This window comes from Mixophyes fleayi, chromosome 7 (assembly GCF_038048845.1).
Source record: "Mixophyes fleayi isolate aMixFle1 chromosome 7, aMixFle1.hap1, whole genome shotgun sequence".
In the NCBI taxonomy this organism is placed as follows: Eukaryota; Metazoa; Chordata; class Amphibia; order Anura; family Limnodynastidae; genus Mixophyes; species Mixophyes fleayi.
This window is the reverse complement of record NC_134408.1, coordinates 145378820-145405025: the sequence shown is the minus strand read 5'-3', so window position 1 is coordinate 145405025 and position 26206 is coordinate 145378820. Positions and strand designations below refer to the sequence as shown.

At 40.3% G+C, this 26206-nt stretch overlaps 1 protein-coding gene across 3 annotated transcripts; it reads right to left on the bottom strand.

Annotated features, from left to right (window-relative positions):
* Positions 1-2768: 2768 nt before the first annotated feature.
* Positions 2769-25966, bottom strand: PRKAG3 (protein kinase AMP-activated non-catalytic subunit gamma 3). Of its 3 annotated transcripts, none has more exons than XR_012678326.1 (13): positions 25324-25966; positions 23626-23671; positions 22000-22106; positions 19234-19315; positions 17157-17215; positions 15641-15686; positions 15502-15556; positions 15284-15410; positions 13560-13725; positions 9499-9536; positions 8514-8660; positions 7367-7660; positions 2769-6960 (listed from the first exon to the last, which is right to left on the bottom strand). XR_012678326.1 is itself a non-coding variant. In XM_075181027.1 (13 exons), the coding sequence occupies exons 1-13, from the start codon at positions 25408-25410 to the stop codon at positions 6938-6940; spliced, it is 1077 nt and encodes a 358-aa protein (XP_075037128.1). In that variant the 5' UTR covers positions 25411-25965; the 3' UTR covers positions 2769-6937. The 3 variants fall into 3 exon arrangements, 1 of the variants encoding a protein (XP_075037128.1); XR_012678325.1 differs by having other exon boundaries at positions 7485-7660; XM_075181027.1 differs by having other exon boundaries at positions 7567-7660; positions 25324-25965.
* Positions 25967-26206: the final 240 nt, after the last annotated feature.

The following is a 26206-nucleotide window of genomic DNA, read 5'->3' as shown; positions in this document are numbered from 1 at the left end:
TCTAGTTCAATAATATAAATCCTGCAGGTAACGTCTTGGGCACAGGGATAAACTTGTCGATTTTATAATCATCTAACCAGCATTTTTCATCATATCTAGTTCATCAGTCAATAACCTTAAAGGGCCACTAAATCCTAAAATACATCATGATTAGAAATGTAATGAGACATTGTAACATTCTCAAATATACTGTATATCTAAAAGCATCAATGCCTTGATAGAAAAAATAATGAGTGTGAGCTATTACTCTCTGATATCATAGATTTCAGATCTTGAGAGACTTCAAGAAGTGCCCCTCAATATACCTAAAAGTCAAAGTCAAATATTCCCCTAAAATCGAAGATTAATCTCATATATCTTTACTTCCCACGATCCCTTCATAGGCAAACTGAGGGGTGGTTTCCTAGTGCCTGGAAACTCTGCTTGAAAAGGGAGAGCTGCGTGCACCTAACAGTAGTTGCCCATGTATATTATGGGGATTGGAGCCTCTGAAGTTTGGTATTTATTGTTTATTGTTCAGTTATGTCTTACCCTGTATAGTCAACCCTTGTGGTGCCAAACAAATAAAGGATAATAATAATAATAATAATAAAATAGAAAGAGTTGGAGAGCATCCAAGCACTGTCTAATATTATAGCCACGCCCCCATGTATGCTGGTCACGCCCACTAGCGGCATGGTGTGGAAACGCCCCTCTACAAATCCTGTGTTTTACATAAATATTTTTGAGTGGTATTAGTAGATCTTTTCTATAAGGCAAATTATATTTTATGTCCTTTAAAGGCGGGTGAAGAATTTAATATATTTGCCTACAGAGCTGACACTCACCTAACAACCCATATTTAGGCCATCAGAAAACTGAGACCTTGGATAGGGATTGTTCATGGCACATGCAATATTTGGGAGGCATAAAGAGTACCTAAAGAACAAGTTCTCCTACTGGAGTTGTGTAATACCCTGCAAATCACAAGTATATTACTGCATGCACTCATTCAGAAAACTACATTTCCCAGACTGCCTTTGGGAAGTTCATTGCAAATTGCGTCGGCCAACTTTAGGTGGACAAACTAGAAACTAGAGCCACAGACTGCAGTAGAAGCATTCAAAGACAGTTAGACACTGCAACAAGTTACAAAAAGACAGCGAAAAACAGACATTTTGGTGCCAGAATTTACTAGAAATCTCCAGGATAGTCTTGGGGAAAGGGGAGGAGCCAAAAACAGACTACTGGAGGCTAGTGGGTGGTTGCGGTGAATTGTCCTGTGTGACTGCTGCCTGAGATAATGGAGGATCTACCCACAAAGAGCCATTGAATACTGCTGCTCGACTAAAGCCTTGAGAAATGTTGGCAGCTAAAGTACCAGCTTTAAAATCCAGCCTAGAGAGAAGCATCTTTGGAGTGAAGGAAAAAACAACAGCCCTGACACTGCCATCAGGTGTCAGCAGGACTTATATGAAGACAGATACATTTATAGTTTATTTTGTTTTGCTATGTTCAAGTTATTACAGTGAAACAAGTGAGACATCAAGTTGTTTTATTAAAACCTCTGACCGGGACTGCAGCATTGCTATTGAGAGGTTATACTGCTGTCTGAAGGAAGAGATTATTTCAGCCAAATCTGCTGTATTTTTAAAGTTTATCAGCCAGCTGAAGCAGTGTGCTAGGGGCATAGAGAGAAACAATTTGTCACAAGGGTGTGTCTATATTGCATCAGAAGTTTTATCCTATTGTGAAATTGCCTGAAATGGTTACTGGGTACAGAATTGCAAGTTGTTTAACTCTACCGTTGCTGGGAGAGATCTGCTTATTCCAATAGATGGATTACTAAGTGAAGATTGTGTCCCTTACACTGGAAAACATGTATTTGTGCAGAATTACTGTTTCTTACACCAAGCTCAGGAGTCATGTACATCTAGTCGATTACTCATCCTTTACAAGTTAATAAGCTTTATGTGGCCAGCAAAACTTTGCTTTAACCTACGGATTACAATTTACCCCTGTGGGTTCTATTTATTGTAAAGTGACCCCAGCCTACAGTCATTTCTAATAAAGCATCTAACCTGATCAAGTTGGATTAACTCTTGTGGCATCTCTACTGATTTTTTGGTGATATCTGGAATCTGTATAATTGCACTAAAAGTCTATTGTGATTGATTTGTCTAAATAATCTGCTGCAGCAGCACTTAGTGTAATTGTCTAATTAGGGTTAGCAACCGATAGTCTTTCAAAAGTATTTATCCGGTGAAACCCATTTCACTGAAGCACTTGTACCTCACTTCCCAGTGAGATATTCAGCGACCTATGTGTTGTAGTAATTTTTGCTTGCATATTGTTGCTATTGCTGAAACAAGATTCCTAAATTGTTATTTATTTTGTGACAACTTGAATAACATTGCATATTGAAGGTCTCATGGCATTATTTACCTACACTACTACTACTTATCTGCCGCTGTGTTAAAACCTTACACCACAAGCAAAGAGAATAAACCCACGTTTTTATGCAATCTTAGCCACGTGTACCTTGTTTTATTCCAATGCTACTGGGAGGACCTTTGTCTCTTTACTATACCACCGGGCCTGTGGAATGCTAGCTTACACTACTTCTGGGGTGCCAACCATACGCCCCATTAAAAAGGGAATTTACCTATCAATATCACATATGTAATGCAATGCTTGAGAAATCATTTTAGTTTTATAGTTTGCTGAGAATCTGTGGTTAATCTTTACTGAAGAAGAGAAAAGAACGAAAGAAAAAAGTGACAGTACTGTCATTCTGAAAAGTGCATCGTAGTTTTATTTTTTGAAAGAGCAGCAGAAGGAGGAGGGGGGGAGGTTAGTGCAGAACCAGCAGATCCTGTCACTCACAGTGATACAGTTCCAAAGTCCCAGAACTCTCAGTGACATCACAGAGCTTATTTTATAACCAGTGTTTACTGCAGGCCTAATGCAAAACTACAGTTGTTGACTCGACTTGTGAATAGAAGCACAATGGGCCTCATTCATTAGTGAACGCAAACTGTTCGCAACTTGCGCTGCATATTTTAAGCAAAAATCAGGAAGATTAGTAATGAGCAGTTCAACAGGCAACGGACCTCTAGATACGTACCAAGATGAATCGGTTCAGAAAACCACTTACGTAACGCAAAAAAATACACAACATGGAGATGCGAACAACTACGGATATGAAGTAGAAAGTTCAATTCAGAATACGAAACTGTTCAACTATTAAACAGGCACATAACAACATTTTCAAATAGAGAAGCATTATTATGGCTCCAATAATATTTCATACAGTTAACATAAGACAGAGAAAACTTCTCATGAACAACAAACATGAAAACAAAATATAAATGATAACTATAAATATCATACATCAACTGCTGAAATTTAGAAACGTTTCACAATGTTTTCTTTAAAATGGAAAAAAGAAAAAGAAAAAAGATTACATAAAAAAATAAAAATAAAATAATAATGGTTTGTTCAGTGAGAAGTGTATGTAGGTCTAGTATTGTCATTTTTGTGACCAGGGGGACAAGAGTGGATTTTCACTCTTAGCTTTCTCTGCACTGCCGCTGTTAGCTATTTGGAGTTAGACATGACCCTGAGCTTGTCTAGGTATTGCGCATGGATTTCATGAAAACGCTGCATACAACAGAGTATTGTTCTTACGTATCCTGAGGTAGACGCCCATTTTCGTTACGCCACAACTGTATCCACCCATCGCACACCCCTTTTTACTTAAAAAAACGCAGGATTTCATAAGTGATGTTGCATACAAATTCGTTATTATGTTAAGTAATAATTTTTACTTAACTCGCAGTTTTGCGTACTTATCTCCCACTTGTGGGCATGCGGTGTGTTTTTGCGCACGATCCGCACAAAATCGACAGATACGTCCGCAGACGAATCAGGCCCAATACTCTCAATTTTACCATTACTGTTGCAATTTGCACAAGTTAGCCAAAGGGTTGTCCATTAGCGGCAATCGGTCCTTATTTTCAAATAATTCCCTCCATGTAGCAATTTAGTATGGGCCCCTCCACTGTGATTCCTATCGCTTTCTAATCATCAGTGATGGGCTGCTCTGTCTGTAAAATTAAGCAGAAAATAAGTCTCCTAGCTGAAGAACAGTTGTTGCCGTCCTGTCTGGTACCAGATTCAATGCCCACTCACATCCACGCCCGATATGAATTACTTGCTGGAAAATCCCTGTAAATAGTGATCTGGTAATAAAGTTACACTAAAATAACCCTGTGTACAATGACAGTATAATGTTACTGCACAGATAATGTAGTTTTACATTGAAGTCTACGTGTGTCATACAGAAGGAAATGCAAAAAATTTTAAAAGTAAACCCTGACCGTTCACAAATGTTCTCAGTCTAGGCATAAAAAAATCAAAACAAAACTATTACATCCCAGCAAAAAGTGACATTAATCTCATATCGTGATGGAGGTTGTAGTCCACTACGATCTACCTAAACCAGTGATGGGCAACACTTGGCACTTGGCAAACAGTCACCTGCGGCCCCCAGTTCCTTTCAGCTTTATACCCCCGGTCTTCTCTTACCAATAACCTGCCTACTATACTTGTAGCCCCCACGTCGTACACAGTCTGTGCTATGTGCTCTCCCTCCTTATTCTGCGGGAAACAGCTCCGGACGTGATTTCTGAGTAATTGAAGTTCATTGATAAGGAAAAGCAGGAAGTTTTGGGCAGGGTGGTATTAATAATTACCAATGAACACCCTGTACAAATCCAATGACCATTAATTAGTGGCTGAACAATTAGTCACCAATTAGAGGTCATTAGATTAGTAGCACGAGGTGACTAGTACACCCAGTAAGGACTGCATTGGGGGCATGCGCGGACGTTTTGAGTGGCATGTGGGATTAGGTGGGTGGTTAGAGTGCCGTGGTGAAGTCTGACGGGAGTTTCGTAGCACATCTTGGATCTGAGAACCTCTGGGGCATTTTAGGTTTAAGGGAAGTATTTTGTTGCAAGTGAGAGATTTCTAGATGACACGTGTGGGACCACATAGTGAGATGTTTGGACTCGTGCGAATAAAGCAGAGAGACACTCGGCATCCACCCCTCTATCTGCATAATATGATCCGTCTCCTACTCACTGCCTTACAGTCTATTTGCATTTATTCTTTTTGTGCGCTTGTTTCACATAGGTTATTGAATGATGCGCATGCACATTTATGCTAATAGGAACATAGCTATATAAGCCAGACAAGGTATTCTTAAATGACACAACGTGGAATCAGGGGTAAGTGAGGACAGGATGTCGAGCTTAAACAATTGGTGTACGCATGGATAATGTTATCAAATCTCTCCTGGTTAGTCAACCAGGTCATTGCTATACAGGTATCCCTGTATTAGACTCCTAGGCACCTTCCCCATCGGGATCTAACAGTCCCCAATCACCCTGGGGGAGGCCGTCAGGGTTATGGCTTATCACTGGACCACCTATCATAACCTGGCTACTGCCCCTAGTCCGCCCACCGTGAGCTCCACCACCATGGGAATACTTAAGGGTATATAACCTGTGCTTTGACTGTATAGAGAGTGTTCGTAGACTAGGAGCTGTGCTTCTTTCCTACCTATGAAGAATCTAATCGGTCCGGTGATTGTATATCCACTAGTCTGTATTGCCATCTACGGAATAAACTGTGTTTTCGTTGAAGAAACTGCCTATGTGATCTCAAGTAGGATGTGTGATCCTCACAGCATGTAAGGGAATGAAGGTCATTTTGTGGTAAGTGGGGGTCTGAGGGCATGTGGGGGAATTTGGGGACAAGTGGGGGGTTCTGAGGGCATGTGGGGAAATTTGGAGACAAGTGGGGGGGGGTCTGAGGGCATGTGGGGGGATTTTGAGACAAGTGGGGGATCTGAGGGCATGTGAAGGGATTTTGGGACAAGTGGGGGGGGGGGTCTGAGGGCATGTGGGGGAATTTGGGGACAATGGGGGGTTCTGAGGGCATGTGGGGGAATTTGGGGAAAGTGGGGGGGGGGGTCTGAGGGCATGTGGGGGGATTTTGGGACAAGTGGGGGGGTCTGAGGGCATGTGGAGGAATTTTGCAACAAGTTGGGGGACTGAGTGGGATGAGGAAGGTTTGATGAGCATGTGAGAGGTGTTTTAGGACACATAAGTGACTGATGTTGGGCTGTTTTTCTTATTATTGAGATTAAGGGCAACGTGAGCCTCTTTTGAAGTACAGAGGGCCCCATTTGTGACCCTTGCAGTGTATCCATCACTGACTTATCACGTATGATGTGTCTAGATGCATTTTAAAAAATGTTTGCAGCTAAGGAATCTCTACAAAAACATTGAACACAATACAGAGTTATGCATAAACTGCATTACTTGGGGCTGTACACTTAGGGAATATTATATATGCTAATTTACGTTTCCTACAAAATCTCAATGAGACATATATATATATATATATATGAGACATATGCGATGGCTACGCACAATGTAAACAGCAGATATCACGTAATGACGAGTCCTGCTCTAGTGTCATGTTCTACACAGCACAGATCTGGGCTCCTCTCCAGAGCTTCTATCAGGAAACAACAAATACATTTTCTTGAAACGGGAACAATTCCGTTATTTCTCCACCCCAACCAAGGTTCCGTGATCAGGAGATATCCTGTAATAATCACAATGAATAGCCAGAAAATTAAACTGAATTCACAGCCTGAAGCCCCGGAGTATTTTCTTGATCCACTCTTGAGAAGACTCTGTGAAGGTCCCTTCTCAGATGATCGGATACCACCAGGCGCTGACTGACAGCGAGCGCTCACTATGGTTTCCAATCTCTCATCCTGTCCTGGTGGTCACGTAGCTCCGGCCTCTACCCCCCAAAATGTCCTATCAAACTAGTCCAGGAAGCGGCGGCTGGCTTCACATGCACCCCTGAGCGTCCATCACAAGGAATTGCGATCTATACCTGCAAAGACAGAAAAGTCGTGATACGCAAAAGGCGGCTTTAACAAACGTACTCACAGAAAACACCGTAACGGAAGCAGCATCGTAAAAACCCACAAAGCAGGAAACAGAGATCAGAGTGACACTCAGAGATTGGGGAAAAAACTATCCTCAAAATATTTCTTTCAAAACGTTAATCCGTTTTCCGCAACATATTGCAAAAATATTTTGACCGCTTCCTATGCAGCTGCAAGGAATGACATGCAACGTCACACATATTGTCCAATGTCTGTTTGCAAACAAAGTGGTTTACAACAGACATATACAAGTGGGATAAAAGAATTGCATGTGTAGGGGAGAGAGAAGCAAGGCCCAGGACACCTGACAGAGCAGCAGAGATAAGCACAATCTCAGGCAGTACACACAACCTCCACGGCAGCAGAAGTGCAGCGCTCGGGGCCTCCAAGGTGCAAAGTGCAGAGTCGAGCTGTGCAGACAATCTCTCACACTGACGTTTGCTCCTGCCAAGTGATGACGGGGGCGTACCTGTGCCTTAGAGAGGAGAAGGAGGTGCAGGGTGAAGGATGAAAAGAGCCTTCGCAGGGTTAGGAATTAAGGGCATCAATACCTGCAGGGGTTAAGACCAGGGCTTGGAGGATGTCGGAGAGAGACACAATCCCGCAGGGGCGATGGTCTGCGTCCACCAGGACCAGTCGGTGGACCTGTTGAGGAGGAACACAAGAGTGAAACAGAAGAGAGGGAGATATCAGAAGTGTGAAGGAGAGATCCAGGATTAGGGTCAGGCATAGTAGACATGTGCCTAAAGGCAGTAGAGGAGGCGGCTTTTGCTCTACACAACACGTATTTATTTTTTTTGTTTCTATCGTAGAGAAAAATGTACTGAGAAGACCTTGGGCACATCGACATTTGTGATTGGCATGACCGCTCTCTATGTGGCGCGACCACACCCACCCAACAGAATGCCTTCGCCAACTCTGGTAGCGCAAACACTTCTCCCCATAGGGATATTTTAACAATGTCGAGAGGCACGGCATAACTGAAATATGGCTCCTCTGTTCCTCTAGTAAATCCTACAGACTTAGTTAACTTATTTTGCGGCCTCTTCAAATGAGTAACAAATCATTTTAAGGGAACCTCTAGTCTACAGGCTCCAATGAGGCTGATTCGGCCTTGCCGGTAATCGTTGCCTAATGCAGACAGTATCTAAAGAAGGTCAGTGGGAAATCATTGTCCATAAATATGGTTGATAAAAATATATATAAACATTCCATTGGCAAAACTTATTGATGTTAAACATTTCTAAATGTATAAAAAAATTGCATCTTTAGGTGCCTGATTTAGGAGAGCAAATAATTTAATTAAAATGCACAAAGATACAGGGCGCCATGGACCGACCCAGATGGATGAGACCTGATGGATAATGTAGGGACGTACCTGTATATAACTGTGTAATGTACAGACGTGTATATAATGTACTGACGTGTATATAATGTACAGACACGTATATAATGTACACACGTGTATATAACGTACAGATGTGTACATAGTCAGTACCTGTTCTCTTACTATCCGGTCTATCACAGCTTCCAGGGTCTCATAGGGGTAACACATGAGCACACCCTCCAGACTCAGACTGCGCAGCCGCAAAGCCTCGCCCACCGTTATATCCAGGTTATTATAGATCTTCTGGGCTGCCAGATGCTGGTATACAAACACATTAATATCTTGTTTAAAACCCGGACAAGCAAAATTAATAAACCAACAAATGCATATAAATTATTGGCATTACTATACAAAAAAAGAAAATGCACAGCGGACAATAGTCTCTCATTCTCAGTGACAGTCCCAATATTCACGGATTTGTCCCAAAATATTTCGTCCCCTTAAATTTCCCTATTTATTTTAGATTTTTTGACGAACTGCAGAATGCACTTATTGTTCTCTGTGTTGGATGTCATTTTCATTAACATTATTATCTGGGTTTTATAAGTTATTAATGATGACTCCAAAAATTACAGCATAAGCAAGTTCATCAAACCCTTTCATATGGGGTAGTAATTGTATTTAGTGACTCTGGAATTGCTGATAACAGAGGACAATAGTTTATATGTCACTTCCTGACCTCCGCATAAACTCACCCATGTATCTCTCTATTATGCAATGGAAACAACATAACTGTTAATGTTACAAGATGACTTTTTATATTGGTTTCTTTTATATTTTGTGTCTTTTGGCCCTTTAACTAGGTCAGATTGGGCTCTTTAACGGCTATGAAAGATGAAACACAAACCTAATAATAGAAGGGTCTGGGGATTTTCTGTGGCTTTAGAATAAATGAGATGGCCTGAGAATCTGCGATCAATGGTACAGGCAGCCACTGTCAGATTAGACATGAACTGATCCCTCCCCCAGGAGTATTAGACAGAGACAGAGACAGGGAACTGAACACTGGTTAGATAATACAGGACGGATGCACCAGGAGGACACACGATTAAATCCCCTGCATTAAAGAAAGTGTATTAATGATCTGTATACTCACTATGACATCAAAGCGAGAGTATAGTCCTACAACCTGACCTGTAAATATAACAAGTAAAATACATCAGAAATATCCAGCAGTAAATAGAAGAGAGAAATATTAAATGCTGTAACAATGACTGATATCTGCAAGTAGTAAGATTAGCTAATTGTCCCATCTGGATAAGATTACCCGGTTCTCCTTGGTTCATTTAAAAAGTTGCATGCTCTGAGAGCATTCTCCAGCTGATGTTTACCCTAGATGGATTGATGAGGCCCAAGACTATATCAGGATTGGTCTAAAAGTAGTTTATCAGGTTAGTGATGACAATTTTTGACATTATTCATATTATTTATACAACTTACATCTGGTCAGGAAAAAAAGAATACTGTACCGCTGTAGGAATCATTGACAACAGTACAAATGCTGAGTGCAAATGTCATTTTTGCACAAATGCTGTTTTTACGGGGAAGAGTAGTGGCGGAGCTACCATTGGGCATACTTGCCCACTTTTCCTCGTTGGCTTCAGGGAGATCCCGGGGGAGGTGGCCGTGTGGGGGCGGGGCTTGATGAATTGCATCATTTTGGCACCATCCCCTAGACAATTGTCACAATTTTGGCCAATTACAGCAGGGGGCAGGGCTATTATGATGCAATATTTGCGTCATTAAGCCCCCCCCCCCACCCCCCGCCATCTATTGCGGGGGCGAGAACCGGGAGGTTTCCCTGCTCTCCCAGGAGCCCGGGAGTCTCCCGGACATTCCAGTAGAGTAGGCAACTATGTGTTAAAGAAAAGCAGCTAATGAATCTCTAGAGACTGAAGTGTCTTTTACATTTCTGTCTCCATTACTGAAGTCATGTTGTCTTACCTGTCAGTCTTTGATTAAATCTTGGTCTCCATGAAAATGGCCACCTCCATAGGCATCAATACATGGACATAGGACACAATTTCTGAACTGTGTCATCATGCTACAGATGGCGAAGCCAACCACGTCTTGTACTGGCTCAGCATCAGGGAGAATGCCAGACTCTTCAGGGAGTGAGGGAGATCACCCCTATTTCAGGGAGTCTCCCTGACATTCAGGGAGAGTTGGCAAGAATACCATTGGTGCAGCAGGTGTGGTACACTGGGACCCACAGAGATAATGGGGCCTGCTGCACAGGGAACTAAGGAACTGTGTCGGCCACGGTTCCCTGCTTCCCTGCATCGCTCGCTAGTTCCACCTCTGGGGAAGAGTGTGGATTGGCAGGCCATCTGCGCCATGCCTTGGGAAAATTTGGGCGGATCAGGGGTATTCTGCACCGAGTGGGGATTTTGCTTTGCGGGGCGAGATTATCTAAATGAGGGAGGGTGTTTGTTCTGCACCTTCTTGTTGCATTATTATAATAAGGATAATTCCTAGGGGCATTTTGTCCAATGTAATAAAAACATTAAAATACACAAAAGTGACATCTCTCTCATAACTAATGTACTTACCGACCCACCTAGAATACTTGGGACTATCAGGGGAGCAGGGCATTCTCCTGCATCATGACCACTTGCTAGTGTGCTTGTTGCGGGAGAATGGCCTTATGCTAAGAGAAATAATATAAAAGTATTATAACAAAGGGTCCTGAAGGAGTAGGTTTGACTATAAAATTATGTTTTTCCAACATGTGCATTTTCAGGTGTCTTCACAAAAGTAAGTGCACCCCTCTTTTACACCGGGCATTCCCAAAGGCTGGGAAGTGGGGGTACACCTGGAAATAAGACACTGGCAGAAATAAGAGGGCAGCGTGGGTCCTCGTCTCCTGCAGTCTATAACTATCCTCTGTGTGTACAATATAACATCATCTTCTCTCTTCCTGCTTTACGTAACAGCGCCATACAGGTGAGCGTGGCAGACAGCCTACAGTTACCACGTCCGTTACTTACTACGCAGCACCACCGATATATTTATCCCTAAATGCCCTGTTGTGTTGTTGTGATCACAAGCAGCAGCTGTTACCTTGTGGAAGGAAGACATGGACGTTGTTCTGACTGCTTTACAGGGTCTTTGCACTCAAAACCAGGTTCACCAGTTGGGCACTATATATACTTCATTGTAAAAGACTTTGAAGACTTACATAAATGGGAGCGCAAAGGGCCAGTTCTCATTATGTCATGACTTATTCTTTTTTGCTTATTTGCCTACTTTTCGGACGACGACTTGACAGATTTTGTCAATTTGCGCGTTTCGCATCAAATTACGTCACCAAGGACCTGCCCACTTCAGGAGACAGCCAATCAGGATCCGGGAGAGTGACCTACTCTGCCAATATCCCCAGAGAACTCTCGGATAGGTAAATGTGGTTTAGATCTAGGACCGTACATGCATTGTTAGATAAGTCTGTTAGTCACATAATGCATCTTCCATTCTATGACACTTAAACTGTGATGTTTTTATTTTAAGTAAACTCGTCATACAGTTTTGCAAAATGTAAAGTTAATAGCACAAGCGGAGTAACTGTCTAAATACAATGAACAGTTACTAACATATGTACCTTTATTAAGATATTTACTTTTAATATTGTGCCCCTCCCACTTCTTGTAATGATGCCTTTGGCGTTGTTTTAATTAGTTGTTGGTGATGGCTTCAGTATTGACTATATATTTTGTGACTTTAGTTTCATGTGACCACTCAGAGCCAATCAGGTTTAAGCTGGCAGTTTGATGATGTCAGAAAGTGCAGAGTGAGCACACTCCTCCCAGTACATGGAGCGGAATTTTAATGGATATTTATACCTGACTTTTGTTACATACCAGTTGCTCTTTTTGACAGTTTTTTTCCAACTTAAGGACATGCATTTTGGGCATCTTTTGATATCTCTCTGTCCCAGGGATTGAACCATGATCTCTCAGACAGTAACCATACACTGGTGATTCATTTCTCTGTTGTGCAGTTGTTTTGAGTCCTTTGTGGGATCTGATTGCTCAGTGATTGCACCTCCCCCCCCCCCCTCCACGTGGCCAATCAAGGAAATTGCTTGTCCATTTAAACCCAGCAATTTCACATAATCTTTTCGTCAGTAACAGGATATCCTCCTGATCAGAAGAGCTTACACTTTGCCCGGTTTAATTCCTGGATTTTAACCTTGACTACACATCCTGTCTCCTTCTGATATTGTATATAGGTCAGTAGAATGCTCTTTGCATTGAACAGATGTTACTAGAATGGTCTCTGTATTGTATAGAAGTCACTGTAATTCACTGTGTACTGTATGTCCATCACTAGAATACTCCCTGTATTGTATATAGGTGATTAGAATGCTGTCTATTGTATAAAGGTCACTATAATGCACCATTGTGTATTGTATATTGGTTACTGGAATGCTCCCTTTATTGTATATAGCTCAGTAGAATGCTCTTTGCATTGAACAGATGTTACTAGAGTGGTCTCTGTATTGTAAAGAAGTCACTGTAATTCACTGTGTACTGTATATCTGTTGCTAGAATGCTCCCTTTATTGTATATAGGTCATTAGAATGTTGTCTATTGTATAGAGGTCACTAGAATGTTCCCAGACTAAAATGGTTCCTATATTATATATTAGACACCAGAATGCTCCCTGTATCGTATCGATGTTACTGTACTGGTATCTGTATTGTATAGAGGACATCTGTAAGTTTGAATGCACAGATCTGTGGACAATGCACTGGCTTGTAAAGTATCAGATCGGGTGCCGGGGCTACTGCGACTACAAGGGCTCCAGCCACTATAGGGCCCGGAGGGGAAGGGTCCCGGCAGTGCCGTGCCAGCCCCCCCCCCCCCCTCCCCTTCCCAGAGCTGCCACTCTGTTCTCTGGACCTGTGCACACTCAGATAAGGGTTTTCCCCTAAATTTTGCTACGGCGCCCAGGGATGCAGTGTTGTTCCCCTGTTCAGTACATTATTCTGTGCATAACTGAGGCATGAGGCCCGTGTGTGGGTGATGGGTCCGCTGTGACACTGACCTGTGCAGACTCTATCTAGAAATGTCCCTGATTACAGCCTTAGTAAGGACTCCGTCCAGAGCTGATCCTGTTAGTGACGGGGAGAGGTCGTCAGTCTGCACTTGTACTCACCAGACTCACTGACTACAGGAAGAGCTGACACTCTCCTCTCTACAAAGATTTCCAGCGCACTGTAAATACTGGATGTATCGTGTACAATGGCCACATCCCTGAAGGTCCCAATGCCCAACTCCTGGATGGTCCTCTGCAGGAAACGTGGTCTGGGAATGGTGCCGCCCTGCAGGTGTATGAGGGCAACAGTGACACAGATACCAACTGTACTCTATTACTGTACTCTATTACTATACTCTATTACTATACTCTATTACTATATTCTATTACTGTACTCTATTACTATACTCTATCACTATACTCTATTACTGTACTGTATTACTGTACTCTATTACTATATTCTATCATTATACTCTGTTACTGTACTCTATTACTGTACTCTATTACTATACTCTATTACTATACTCTATCATTATACTCTATTACTGTACTATATCACTATACTCTATTACTGTACTGTATTACTATATTCTATCATTATACTCTGTTACTGTACTCTATTACTGTACTCTATTACTATACTATATCACTATACTCTATTACTGTACTGTATTACTGTACTCTATTACTATATTCTATCATTATACACTATTACTGTACTCTATTACTATACTCTACTACTATATTCTATCATTATACACTATCACTGTACTCTATCATTATACACTATTAATATGCTATATCACTAAACTCTATTATTATACTCTATTACTATACTCTATGACTCTACTCTACTCTATTACTCTACTCTTTCACTATACACTATTATTGTACTCTAGTACTATCCTATACTCTATTACTCTACGCTATTACTCTACTCTATTACTATACACTATAATTATACTCAAATACTATACTCTATCACTATACTTTATAACTCTATTCTTGCTACTCTTCTATTCTAATCTATCACTATACACTATTATTGTACTCTATTACTATACTATATTACTATTACTGCACTCTACCACTCTATCACTATACACTATTACAATACTCTATTACTGTACTTTATTACTATACCCTATAACTATATTATATTACTATATACTATTACTAAATTCCTATACTCTATTACTATACAATATTACTATACTCTACTTCTCTTCTCTATTACTTTACTCTATCACTATACTCTATTACTAAACTCTATTACTCTACTCTACTACTGTACTCTTTTTTTATTGTACTCTATTACTGTACTTTATTACTATACCCTATAACTATACTATATTGCTATATAGTATTACTCAATTCCTATACTCTATTACTATACAATATTACTATTCTCTACTTATCTACTCTATTACCTTACTCTATCACTATACTCTATTACTAAACTCCATTAATCTACTCTATTACTCTACTCTACTACTGTACTCTATTACTGTACTCTACCACTTTACTCTATCACTATACACTATTACCATACTCTATTACTATACTCTATCACTATACTCTGTCACTATAATTTATCATTATACACCATTACTATACTATATTATTATACTCTATTACTCTATCAGTATAGACAATTACTATACTCTATTACTATACTCTGTTACTCTATCACTATACTCTATCACTGTACTCTATTACTATACTCCATTACTATACTCTATTACTCTATCACTATACACCATTACTGTACTGTACTACTATACATAGGCTGCATTCTCACATACACTTTTATAGGAGATATCTTCCCCATGTCCTCTACTCACAAATATATGAAGAAATTTCAGCAGACGTTTGTGTGTCAGAATGTGCAGGACGTTGCCTGAGGCCGGCTCCATCACCGGCAACCGGTGGATCTTGTTTTTGATGAGTGAATAGACTGCGTGGAAGAGACTAGAACCCGGACACAGGCTTTAATAAGTCATTGCATGTAACAAGTAACAAAGCCCTGGGTCCGTTATAGGAACGTTAACCAGGTACATACCTGTCAGCAGGAGATATAGAGATCAGCGGCTTGAAGGAGCTCTGCAGATAGACCTCTGTAACAGAAACAGAGGGGGGGGGGTTTATATCCATCTCTACAAAGCTCCAGATAGAACCAGAAATAAGAATAATAATTTTACCTCTCCACGTTTCAATCTTATGTTCCTCCAACTCGTAGATCTGAACCTATTGGTGAACATAAAATCATTTTAAAATAGGACTTTATAATAAAACAAAGCAATTATTAATCACCTTGTTCTCTGAAAGAAAATATGAAATGACAAAAAACACAGTCCATTTAGTTACGTACTGAGATACACTTGAGATACACTTAGCAATGTTTTACCTGATTACACTTTTGCATTTTTGCAATTCTATTACAGTACTTGAAAAAAATATTTGTCTGCACCGTTAACCATTAAACTAGTGGGGCTGCGTGTAATCGATTCATACTCCCTCTATTCCTTTGTTGTGCAAATTTATATTTATCTTTACCAGTTCAGTGTCTGATTAGCTTGAATTCACAATAATATTAAAAAAAAGGTATTTGCACACTATGAATTCCAAATTACATAATGTTAAATAAGCCAGAGAGTGTCTGTACTAGGAAGGAACACTAAAGTCTTCAGGGCTCAGGAGGAGCTGGCGGGATGCGTCTTTGTGTTGCTTAAAATACGAATATCCGTACTGCGCATGCGCACAAAAAATCCTTACACTTGTGACCATGTGAAGATTTGGTCGGATCTTGCGCTTCTGACTCCTTGTACTCCGTAAGCGGAACAGGGGTGGGAAGGAGCGGGCAACCGTAGGGCAAGTACAGTGGGGATGTGTTCATGTAAATGCGACCGATGTAGACTTAGACGCTGTATCTCTTGCGGTACACACTGATGAGGATGAAGATCAGCGGCCGCTTCTGATTGGCTGCTTGCATATGGACCCCTCCCACTGATAGCAAATAAAGCGTTAGTGTATTTAATGAAGTCGCGCCCATCGATTCACATTACTTAACTCATATTTGCATTCGGACCTCGGCAGGGAAGAAGATTTTCTTTTACATTTTTATAGGGGAAGACAATGGCTGTTTGTGTTTAATTGAATTTAATTTGTACTTTTATATTGTAATTGTATCTGCATTTAATTATATTTTACATGGTAAATGTGACTTTCACATTTATTAATAACACTGTCCAGACACTATTCTCTGGTATGTATATGATACTTTATTACAGTATTATATTGTGTACAAACAGCGTAATGTCCCTTTAGCATTTACTACTAACACTGACAAAGCATCTCTATACTTTTGTTACTCCTGGCACAAATCAAGCGCATATGCAGACCTGGGGGTATAGTTACTAAACTGCGGGTTTGAAAAAGTGTAGATGTTGCCTATAGCAACCAATCCGATTCTAACTGTCATTTTGTAGAATGTGCTTCATAAATGATAACTAGAATCTGATTGGTTGCTATGGGCAACATCTCCACTTTTTCGAACCCGCAGTTTAGTAAATATATCCCCTGGTCTCATCCTGAGAAATGTCCTACTCAGAAAACACACAGAATTATGTATTTTTAAAGTCCACCTTGTTTGTACTCTGTTCCCAATATACATCAGCAATATACATTGTACATTACATACAGTCTGTACATCCGTACCAGTGGTGCCTTGTAATATCTATGCAGTATATTGATGAAGTCAGTGATGGTTAGCATCCCTGGGAAAAGCAGAATACAGAGGGTCTGTCACATACAGTATGTAATAAGAACAGTGATTGCAGAATCTGACACTGAACATAACATCCTAATAACATTTGCAATATTCACTGTCAGCGATCACAACTGAATACATTATAACACCCAGAGCAAAGTATTTCATAGCTGTCATTACTGACGTGACAAAGGGCAGCCTGGAATCCAGATTGCTTTATACTCGGAATTATAAATAAGTCACAACACACATCTGTTTCTGCTCTATTATCTGCTGTGGCTTATAAAGCAATTTATCTTGTACATGTCCTCCTACAACTTTTACTAAACACTTTTTTTTTTTTATATATATATACAGCTTCCTTCTGTGCTTCAAAGCGCTGTGATTATATCATCAAGGAAAGTTGTTTATTTTTCTTTAAGTGGAATACGGCAAAGCTCTGCTGGACCCTCTGCATTAGATGCAGTTGTATCTGGGAGACAGTTCTGTGTCGTATCCATGGTCAGCGAAAATAAACATTACCTGATTGTATAAATACTTGGCTGAAAATCACAGAAAGAACGTTTAAAGTAAAAGCAATGCATTTAGAAAATGTTATATGTGTATTTATTACCCCACATGGCTGTGAATCCCTTCTGCTTTCTCACAGTCACTGGAAAAGCCATTGGAAATAGCCGAGAATAAATTTATACAACCAAAGAGTCGGCTATACATAGGGGCGTATTCAATTGTCGGCGGAAACGCCGAAAATCCCGCGGAAAAAACGTTAATACTGTAATTTTCTCCCTGGATTTCAGCTCGCAGCTCCCTGAGCCGCGAGCTGAAATCCAGCTAACTACTACCGTAATAACGGTAGTAGTTTTAACGCAGCGGGATTTCCCGACAATTGAATATGCCCCATAGAGTAACATAAACAGTATTGTAACATGTTTGAAATAAGTTTGTTAGTTTATTCGGAGTGCTCTATCACATAGTATATTTATATGTTTTGGAAAATATAACCTAAATATTATCCAGACACTATTAGACTATCATATAGAAAACATTTGACAGCAAAGATTTGGGCACTCTTTGTCAATTTTAACTCTTGGGGGGTATATTTACTAAACTGCGGGTTTGAAAAAGTGGAGATGTTGCCTATAGCAACCATTCAGATTCTAGTTATCATTTATTTAATACATTCTACAAAATGACAGCTAGAATCTGATTGGTTGCTATAGGCAACATCTCCACTTTTTCAAACCCGCAGTTTAGTAAATATACCCCTTAATGTCTTAACATTCATCCCTGCTGCAGGTTGGCAGAAAATGGTGTGGGAGTGTGCTTTACTGGACGTCGCCCAGGTGTTTTCTGATAATGTTAACATGATACTCTAACATTTTATGGCGCACACTGTTATGAGCGGCTTACAATCTAGACATCATATAACAGAGGCGCGAAAACTTGCTGTAATCATAGGACAATACCAGAGAAGAAATAAGTCCGCGCTCAGGTAATCCCATTTTATAATAATACCAGCTACAAAATAAAGGACAGTTGTTGTTAGTGCTTATCCTTAACACTGCATATCTGTGTATCTAGCAAAATGAAAAACATCAGGTATTGGTTCATATTTTTATCAAAACATTTAAGCCTGCATCCCAGCATCAGGGACAACTCATTGTACGCTGGGATGCAGGCTTAAAAGTTTTGATCAAAATATGAACCAATACCTCATGTTTTTATTTTGCTAGATACACACAGATATGCAGTGTTAAGGATAAGCGATGACAACAACTGTATTTTTGTTTTGTAATCATAGGACAACCATAACTTTGCTCAATCTAATAGTTGCTACATCTCTTTGCAGAATACAGAAAAACAATTTAATCTTATTTCCAAAAATTCGTGGTAAGGTACAACTGTCTGAATTTACATGAAATCCCACTTAAGTTAAGGGGGCTGATTTTGTATAACAAACATTCGTGTGTTCTAAGTCTTTAAGTATATAGTCACTAGAAATATACATTGTATTCAAACACATACCCACGAAACAATGTTGTTTGCTGTCCCAGAGAGGGGCTGCCCGTACCCCGTTAGCCACCAGTGCCAGAAAGGCTTTCTTTATCTGTGTGAGGAGGAGAGACAGAAGAAGCGGGTGGATGTCAGGAGTCTGAATATGCCGGGGCAAGAAACATTTTATACCTGGAGACAGAAATGTCCACGTTTCCCCGAGTTATAATGTATATTAGGCGTGTACATAGTGGCAGAGACTATCTAGGTACAGATTCAATAAGGATTTAATATTCTCTGTATTCTTTAGGTATTATAAATTATAATTGCCAGCCTCAGTTTGGAACTTGTCCACATAAACATGAATGCCAAGGCTTCTGAGAACTGAACTGTTTGCCCCTTTGGCTAATTTCACTATGCTGCTCACCCCCAGTCCAATGTTACCTCTGAGCAAATCAATTCAGAATATAAATAGATTGGGACCTTGTTAACTGAATGGAAAAGTGTTACCTCCAACGTGGTACCACGTGTGCATCTAATTTGCCCTGTGACCACTGCAAAAACAGGTGCTCAACCCCCACCCTTTCAGGTAAAATCCATATCTTGTCCTTCAAGACAAAGTCTTGTATTTTTTTGCAGACGATACGCACAGTCCCTATATTGCAACGATGAAGAACAACCTCTTGCTGAACCTATTCCATACTAGTCTCCTCTCCCGTCCAGGAGACTCCCAAATTGTCAGGTAGTTCTCCTGAACCACCAGGAGTGCTGGCCACCTTCACGCATCCAGCCCACCTCCTAGAGAAGTGGGTGAGACAGGAATCGAGTCATTTTGGCCCCGTCCCCGTGACGTGATGATGATGTGGAAGGAAGCAGGAGGTCATTTTAATTTGAAAACTGTTCGGAGGCGTCTTGGAAAGTTTGGGTTTAAAGCTTGTGGACCAGTCAATAAACCGAAGCTGACACCAGCAATGAGGACAAAATGCCCAGTATGGGCCAATAAATAAAAAAAATTGATTATCTAAAGTATTAAATATTTGTATTTGCCATTATTTTATCAAAACTTTATAAGAAACTAAAAAATACCAAATTCATTGTCTGACCACTGTATATATGTGTGTAAATGGTATTAGTAACTAGTTTATATAAGGTAGCATGTATTTTAGCTTTAGGGGACCTTTACGTGTGTTCAGTGCTGGAATTACACCCATGCCTCCTTGGCCCCAAATCAGCTTCCTGTTCTGCTAACCCCTAGTCTCATAGCATGGCTGCAATACCGCTAATCACCACACGCTGGCAAACAGCTAACAATCAATACGAGCCTATTGCTTCAGCAGCAGTTGATATCTTATAAAACCTTTATTACAACGTTACACCCGTCTGTATTTTATCCTCATACTTACTAAATGGCATGTTGTAATATCCAGTCTGTGGGATTTACATAATTACTGCACAATAAATCATATATGTGTTGTGACATGGACTTTGCAAAATAGTGTGCACCATCATCATCACCATCGTTATCGTCTTCATCATCATCATCATTATTATCATCACCATTGTCATCATCATCACCATTGTCATCATCATCATCATCATCACCATCTCCATTATCGTCATCATCATCATCACCATCTCCATTATCGTCATCATCATCATCATCATTATCATCACCATTGTCATCATCATTGTCATCACCATCATCATCATCACCATCATTATCGTCATCATCGTCATCATTGACATCGGCATTATCATCATCATCGTCATTATCATCACCACCATCACCATCATCATCACCATCGTTATCGTCTTCATCACTATCATCACCATGGTCATCGTCTTCATCATCATCACCATCTCCATTATCGTCATCATTATCATCACCATTGTCATCATCATTGTCATCACCATCATCATCACCATCATCATTGTCATCACCATCATCATCATCATCATCACCATCTTATCGTCATCATCGTCATCATTGACATCGGCATCATCATCATCATCGTCACCATCATCGTCATTATCATCATCATCGTCATCACATCAACATCATCATTATCATCACCACCATCACCATCGTCGTCATCATCATCATCATTATCATCATCGTCATCATTGTCCTCACCATCATCATCACCATCGTCACCATCATCATCATCAACATCACAATCATCACTGTCATCGTCACCATCATTGTCGTCATCATCATTAACATCATCATTATCATCATCATTATAATCATTATCATCACCATCATCATCATTATAATCATTATCATCACCATCGTCATCATTGACATCGTCATCACCATCATCATCGTCACCATCATCATCATCACCATCATTATCATCACCATCGTCATCACCATCATCATCATCTTCATCATAACCATCATTGTCATCATCATCACCATCATCATCGTCATCATCACCGTCATCATCATCATCATCACCACTGTTTGTTTGTAAGGTGCCACAAAGTTCTGCAGCGCCGGACAGTGGGTATAACAAATCATTGTTAAAAACAAATCATTCCTAAAACAAAATCATACATAAAAATAGATCACACATAAAAATAAATTATACATATAAATTATACATAAAAACCATTCATACATAATAGCAGAATAAGTAAACACAAGGTTGAAGAAGGGGCGGATGTGAGACAGGTAGCGATAGATTTAAGTGGTCTTCTGTAGTGATGAGCGTGGTGATTGGTCAAGGTTTTGTTGTACATATTCCAGCTTATATTACCCCCGGTATATTACCCCTGTATATTACCCCCTGTTACCTGTAGAGAGGTGTCAAACACAACCAGCTTGCAGCTTGTAGGAATGGCATCGTAACATTTACTCTTCATCATAAACTCCATGTAAACCCCAGCATCCTCGCCCAGATCTGCAGGAACAAGGGGAGAGTGACCCTCTACTAAGACACCGCGTGACATAATTTGTGTAAAATTCACCACAACTTGTGTTTTTGGTGGTTCCCGGAGCTCTGCCAAGTTGTGTTCAATTATTCACCTGCAACATCTGTCTGCAGCCGCCTGAAATGTTGGGAGCTGCAGTTATTGTCAAGGTGTCTTTTTGTTTATTAGTAAAAACTATCTCTCAATATCGGCACTTGGCAATATAAAAGTATTATTTCTTTATTCGTGGTTTGTGACTTTTTTGGGTGGTTAAATGTGCAAAACAGACCCAGAGGCAGATTCACTGCTGCGCGGTGTATCGCCAGCCATTTGTGCACACTAATACGATACTGAAATCTTCGCTTATTTTTGCTCGGACCTCATTGAGACCAGGCATCACCGCGGAGTGTCTTTGCAGACCCTTCCGAAGTAAATTTGTGCAGAAATTAATCTGCCCGAAAGAGTAAAATGTGCAAATTGTATTCCTATTCTATAGGTAACTGTTGATTAGATGCAGCCCACAACAGAGTGTATCCAACATGTACCTAATTTGAGCAGATTTTCAATATACAGGGTGGTGGATGTATACTACCCTAAGTCTACACCCTTCCCCACCACTGTGTCATCTGGTTGTCAGTGGTTTGAATGAAGCAACGTAAAAAGCACACACTTGGCCCCCACTATATAAAAAGAGGTACATATTAGATACACTCTGCAAGAAAAAATCCCAAACAAATTGTAAGATAAAGGATAGGAAATGTATTTGCAAATGGAACCCTTGGGGTAGATTTACTGAACCTCTAAAAAGGAAAAAACAGAGGTGTTTCCCAAATAAACCAATCAGATTCTAGCTATGATTTATCTTGTACATTCTAGCTAGAAGCCGATTGGTTGGACACCATGTTAGTATTAGACATTCTAGTAATGGAGCTAGGACTTAACTTGGTCCTTGCTATTAGTCACTGGATAGTGTTACCAGCAGCCAATTCAGGGCACTGCCCAGTCGTGTTGAAGCTAAGGATGTGTTTAGTATACAGTAGCAACATACATCTCCGTCAACTGTCAGTTTCCAGTTTCCTGTCTCCTTCTTTTTTTTTTTACATTTTTATTAACAATTAACAAAATACAGCACTGGAGTTATCTCAATAAGCCTATAAATAGACATTATTCTAACAGGCCCTGAAAGAGTTTCCAAGATGAAAAGAGATCGCTTGTTTCAAAAACAGGTCACCGCTTTCAAATGAGTTGCTTGACAAGGCTAAGATTTCTTGGGTCGAATAAACAAAATGAAACATAAATACTAAACACACCCTAATAATCATTATCCTGGACACAACATTTGTCCTAATCTTCAGTCTGAAACCGTAAACCTTGCGCTACACTCAATATTTGGCTCATTAATGATTTAAAGCAGTCCTGACCCGGATGCTTGGACCTGAGAGTGATATAGTTATTGAAGGGGGGGTCGGTATCACACACAAATGTTACATACATTTACATTGAGATTACCTGAAGTGAAATAAATTGGGAATTCTGGTGCTGGGAAGATGTCTTCCTAAAAAGCAAAAAAATAGAGCTAGCATCACTCGCTGACCAAACAAATTACCTATAGGAAAGAACCCCAAGGGTTAAATCAGACATGCATCTAATACCACAACACGAGAGTAACACATTTTACCAGAAGGATGCTTCAGGCACTAAACCAAAAATATAACATCCCTTATATATAAAAAAAACATGGTAATACCATTTAAAAATATACAGTATACAAATTGCAATATTTAACATTGTATACATATGTTGTACAGTTTGTTCTCTGTTAATCCAACTTTTTTTTTGCTAAATGATGGTGACTGTCACATCCTTCAATGGGATTATTGACAGGAAGTGTGCGGTGCGTAGGGTAATATTTGCCTACAAGATCTCCATTGTTGTCAAGCTCATGAAACAATTAGATTTAGATTTGTGTGTGTGTGTGTATATATATACATATATATACATATATATATTTATATATACATACATACACACACAAATTTGGGGCCACACGGCAGCACGGTGGCTCAGTGTTTAGCACTTCTGCTTTACAGCACTGGGGTCATGAGTTCAATTTCTGACCATGGCCTTATCTGTGAGGAGTTTGTATGTTCTCCCCGTGTTTGCGTGGGTTTCCTCTGGGTGCTCAGGTTTCCTCCCACACTCCAAAAACATACTAGTAGGTTAATTGGTTGCTAACAAATTGACCCTAGTCTGTGTGTGTGTGTGATAGGGAATTTAGACTGTAAGCCCCAATGGGGCAGGGAACTGATGTGAGTGAGTTCTCTGTACAGTGCTGCGGAATTAGTGGTGCTATATAAATAAATGATTAATAGATATATATATATATATATATATATATATATATATATGTATATATATATATGTATATATATATATATATATATAGTGTTATGTGTTGTACTTTAGGTTTAATAGGTATTTGTGTACATATATATATATATATATATATATATATATATATATATAAGTACACACAGTCGAGTCCCCAAATGACTGTGATCAACTAGTTTCCTATATAAAAGCTTCTCTCTGACAATCTTCAATCCCCATTAATCCCCATCTCCCACAGCACAGTATAATGCTAAATGTGTTGTATTATTACGTAGCTGTCAACAGTTGACAATTGCTTCCAGGTATATTTAGCTGATTGTAAACACATCAAACAATCACTGAATATAAATTGTTCTTGCAGAAAGACTAGTACAGTACTGAGCACGTTGTATCTTACAAGCCTACTGCTATGAGTGCAGTGTAAACATAGGATTTAATTCCTACTTAACCGAGTATGCAGAGGGGCAGTCAAAGTGGAACGTGCAAGAATCCAGTTACTGCAACAGACACAAGCAAGCTGCGGCTTATCAGCTGTTGCGGAACTACAAGTGCCAGAATGCCCTGCATGCACTGGAGATTCACGTATTACCTAACTCTGCTGTAAACAAATGACTTGTAAACACCAGCAGGTAAATGCACAAATAAATCCAATTTTTGGTCTATTCTAAGAGATGCTCTGCAGGATAGATCTTTATGTAGCTCGGCCCAGGACACTGTTCTGCAGAGAGGAATAATTATCACAGCAAGCAGTAAAGAGGATGTTCTGCAACAGGGTAACTATGAGATTGTTATCCAGCATTGATCTGTCTCTGTTACCTGTCGGGTGTCCTCTTGCTCCATAACCTCCATTGGTGCCAGCAGTGGGATGTTACAGTCAATGACCTGCTGTCTCCTCTGGTGCATGGACGCCTATCCCATCTTCATCCCCCTCGCACACATAGACCTTTGTTTCCTTATCTGAGTCTATTATTGGAAAGACTGACAAGCCCGGGAGCGGAGCACTAAGTGAGCAGCCTGAACCTTACACCCCCTCCCCCGGCTTTATTCCCCCCTTGTCATCTGTAGTATCTTCCTAGTGCTGTTATGTCCCCTGTCCCTGCACGATGCATCTGGGCTGCCAGTCTCTCTCCTGCCTGGGAGTCTGTGCTTCCTCCTCTTCCTCCCCCTCCCACCCTCCTTAGCAGGTTGTGCTGATAACATTTGCTCCCAGGATAGAATGTTATTGCTGGCTGTGCAGGGTAACCCCGGCTGCAGCTACTGCTATTGGGCACCTGCTGTCACTGTGTGCCCATCACCTACCCAGTACATTACCCTGAATCACTGCCTTCCTCGGCTGCACAGCGATGCATGTGTCATGTTATTACACCAGAGAGCTTGGAATGGAATCTGTAGATAGTAATGTGCAGGCAGGATGGGTGTCTCTGAGCCGTTCTATGTATGGAAGTTTCCACAGCAGATTGTAACCTGTCTAGTTCTGCGAGCTCAGTGTCTGCAGAGCTGCCAGCTGTCCATAATCTACAGGGACAGACCCAGATTTACAGTGAATGTCCTTAATTTTAAATGTTGACCAAGTGCACAATGTAATTCCTCATTCTTCTGTTAGATTCTTTCAGGGGCTGGGTCCCAGATTTTAGCCCAAGAGGAGGGGGGGGGGGAGGGGAGACTCTTCTCATCAGATTATTAGGAACATTTTTTGGAA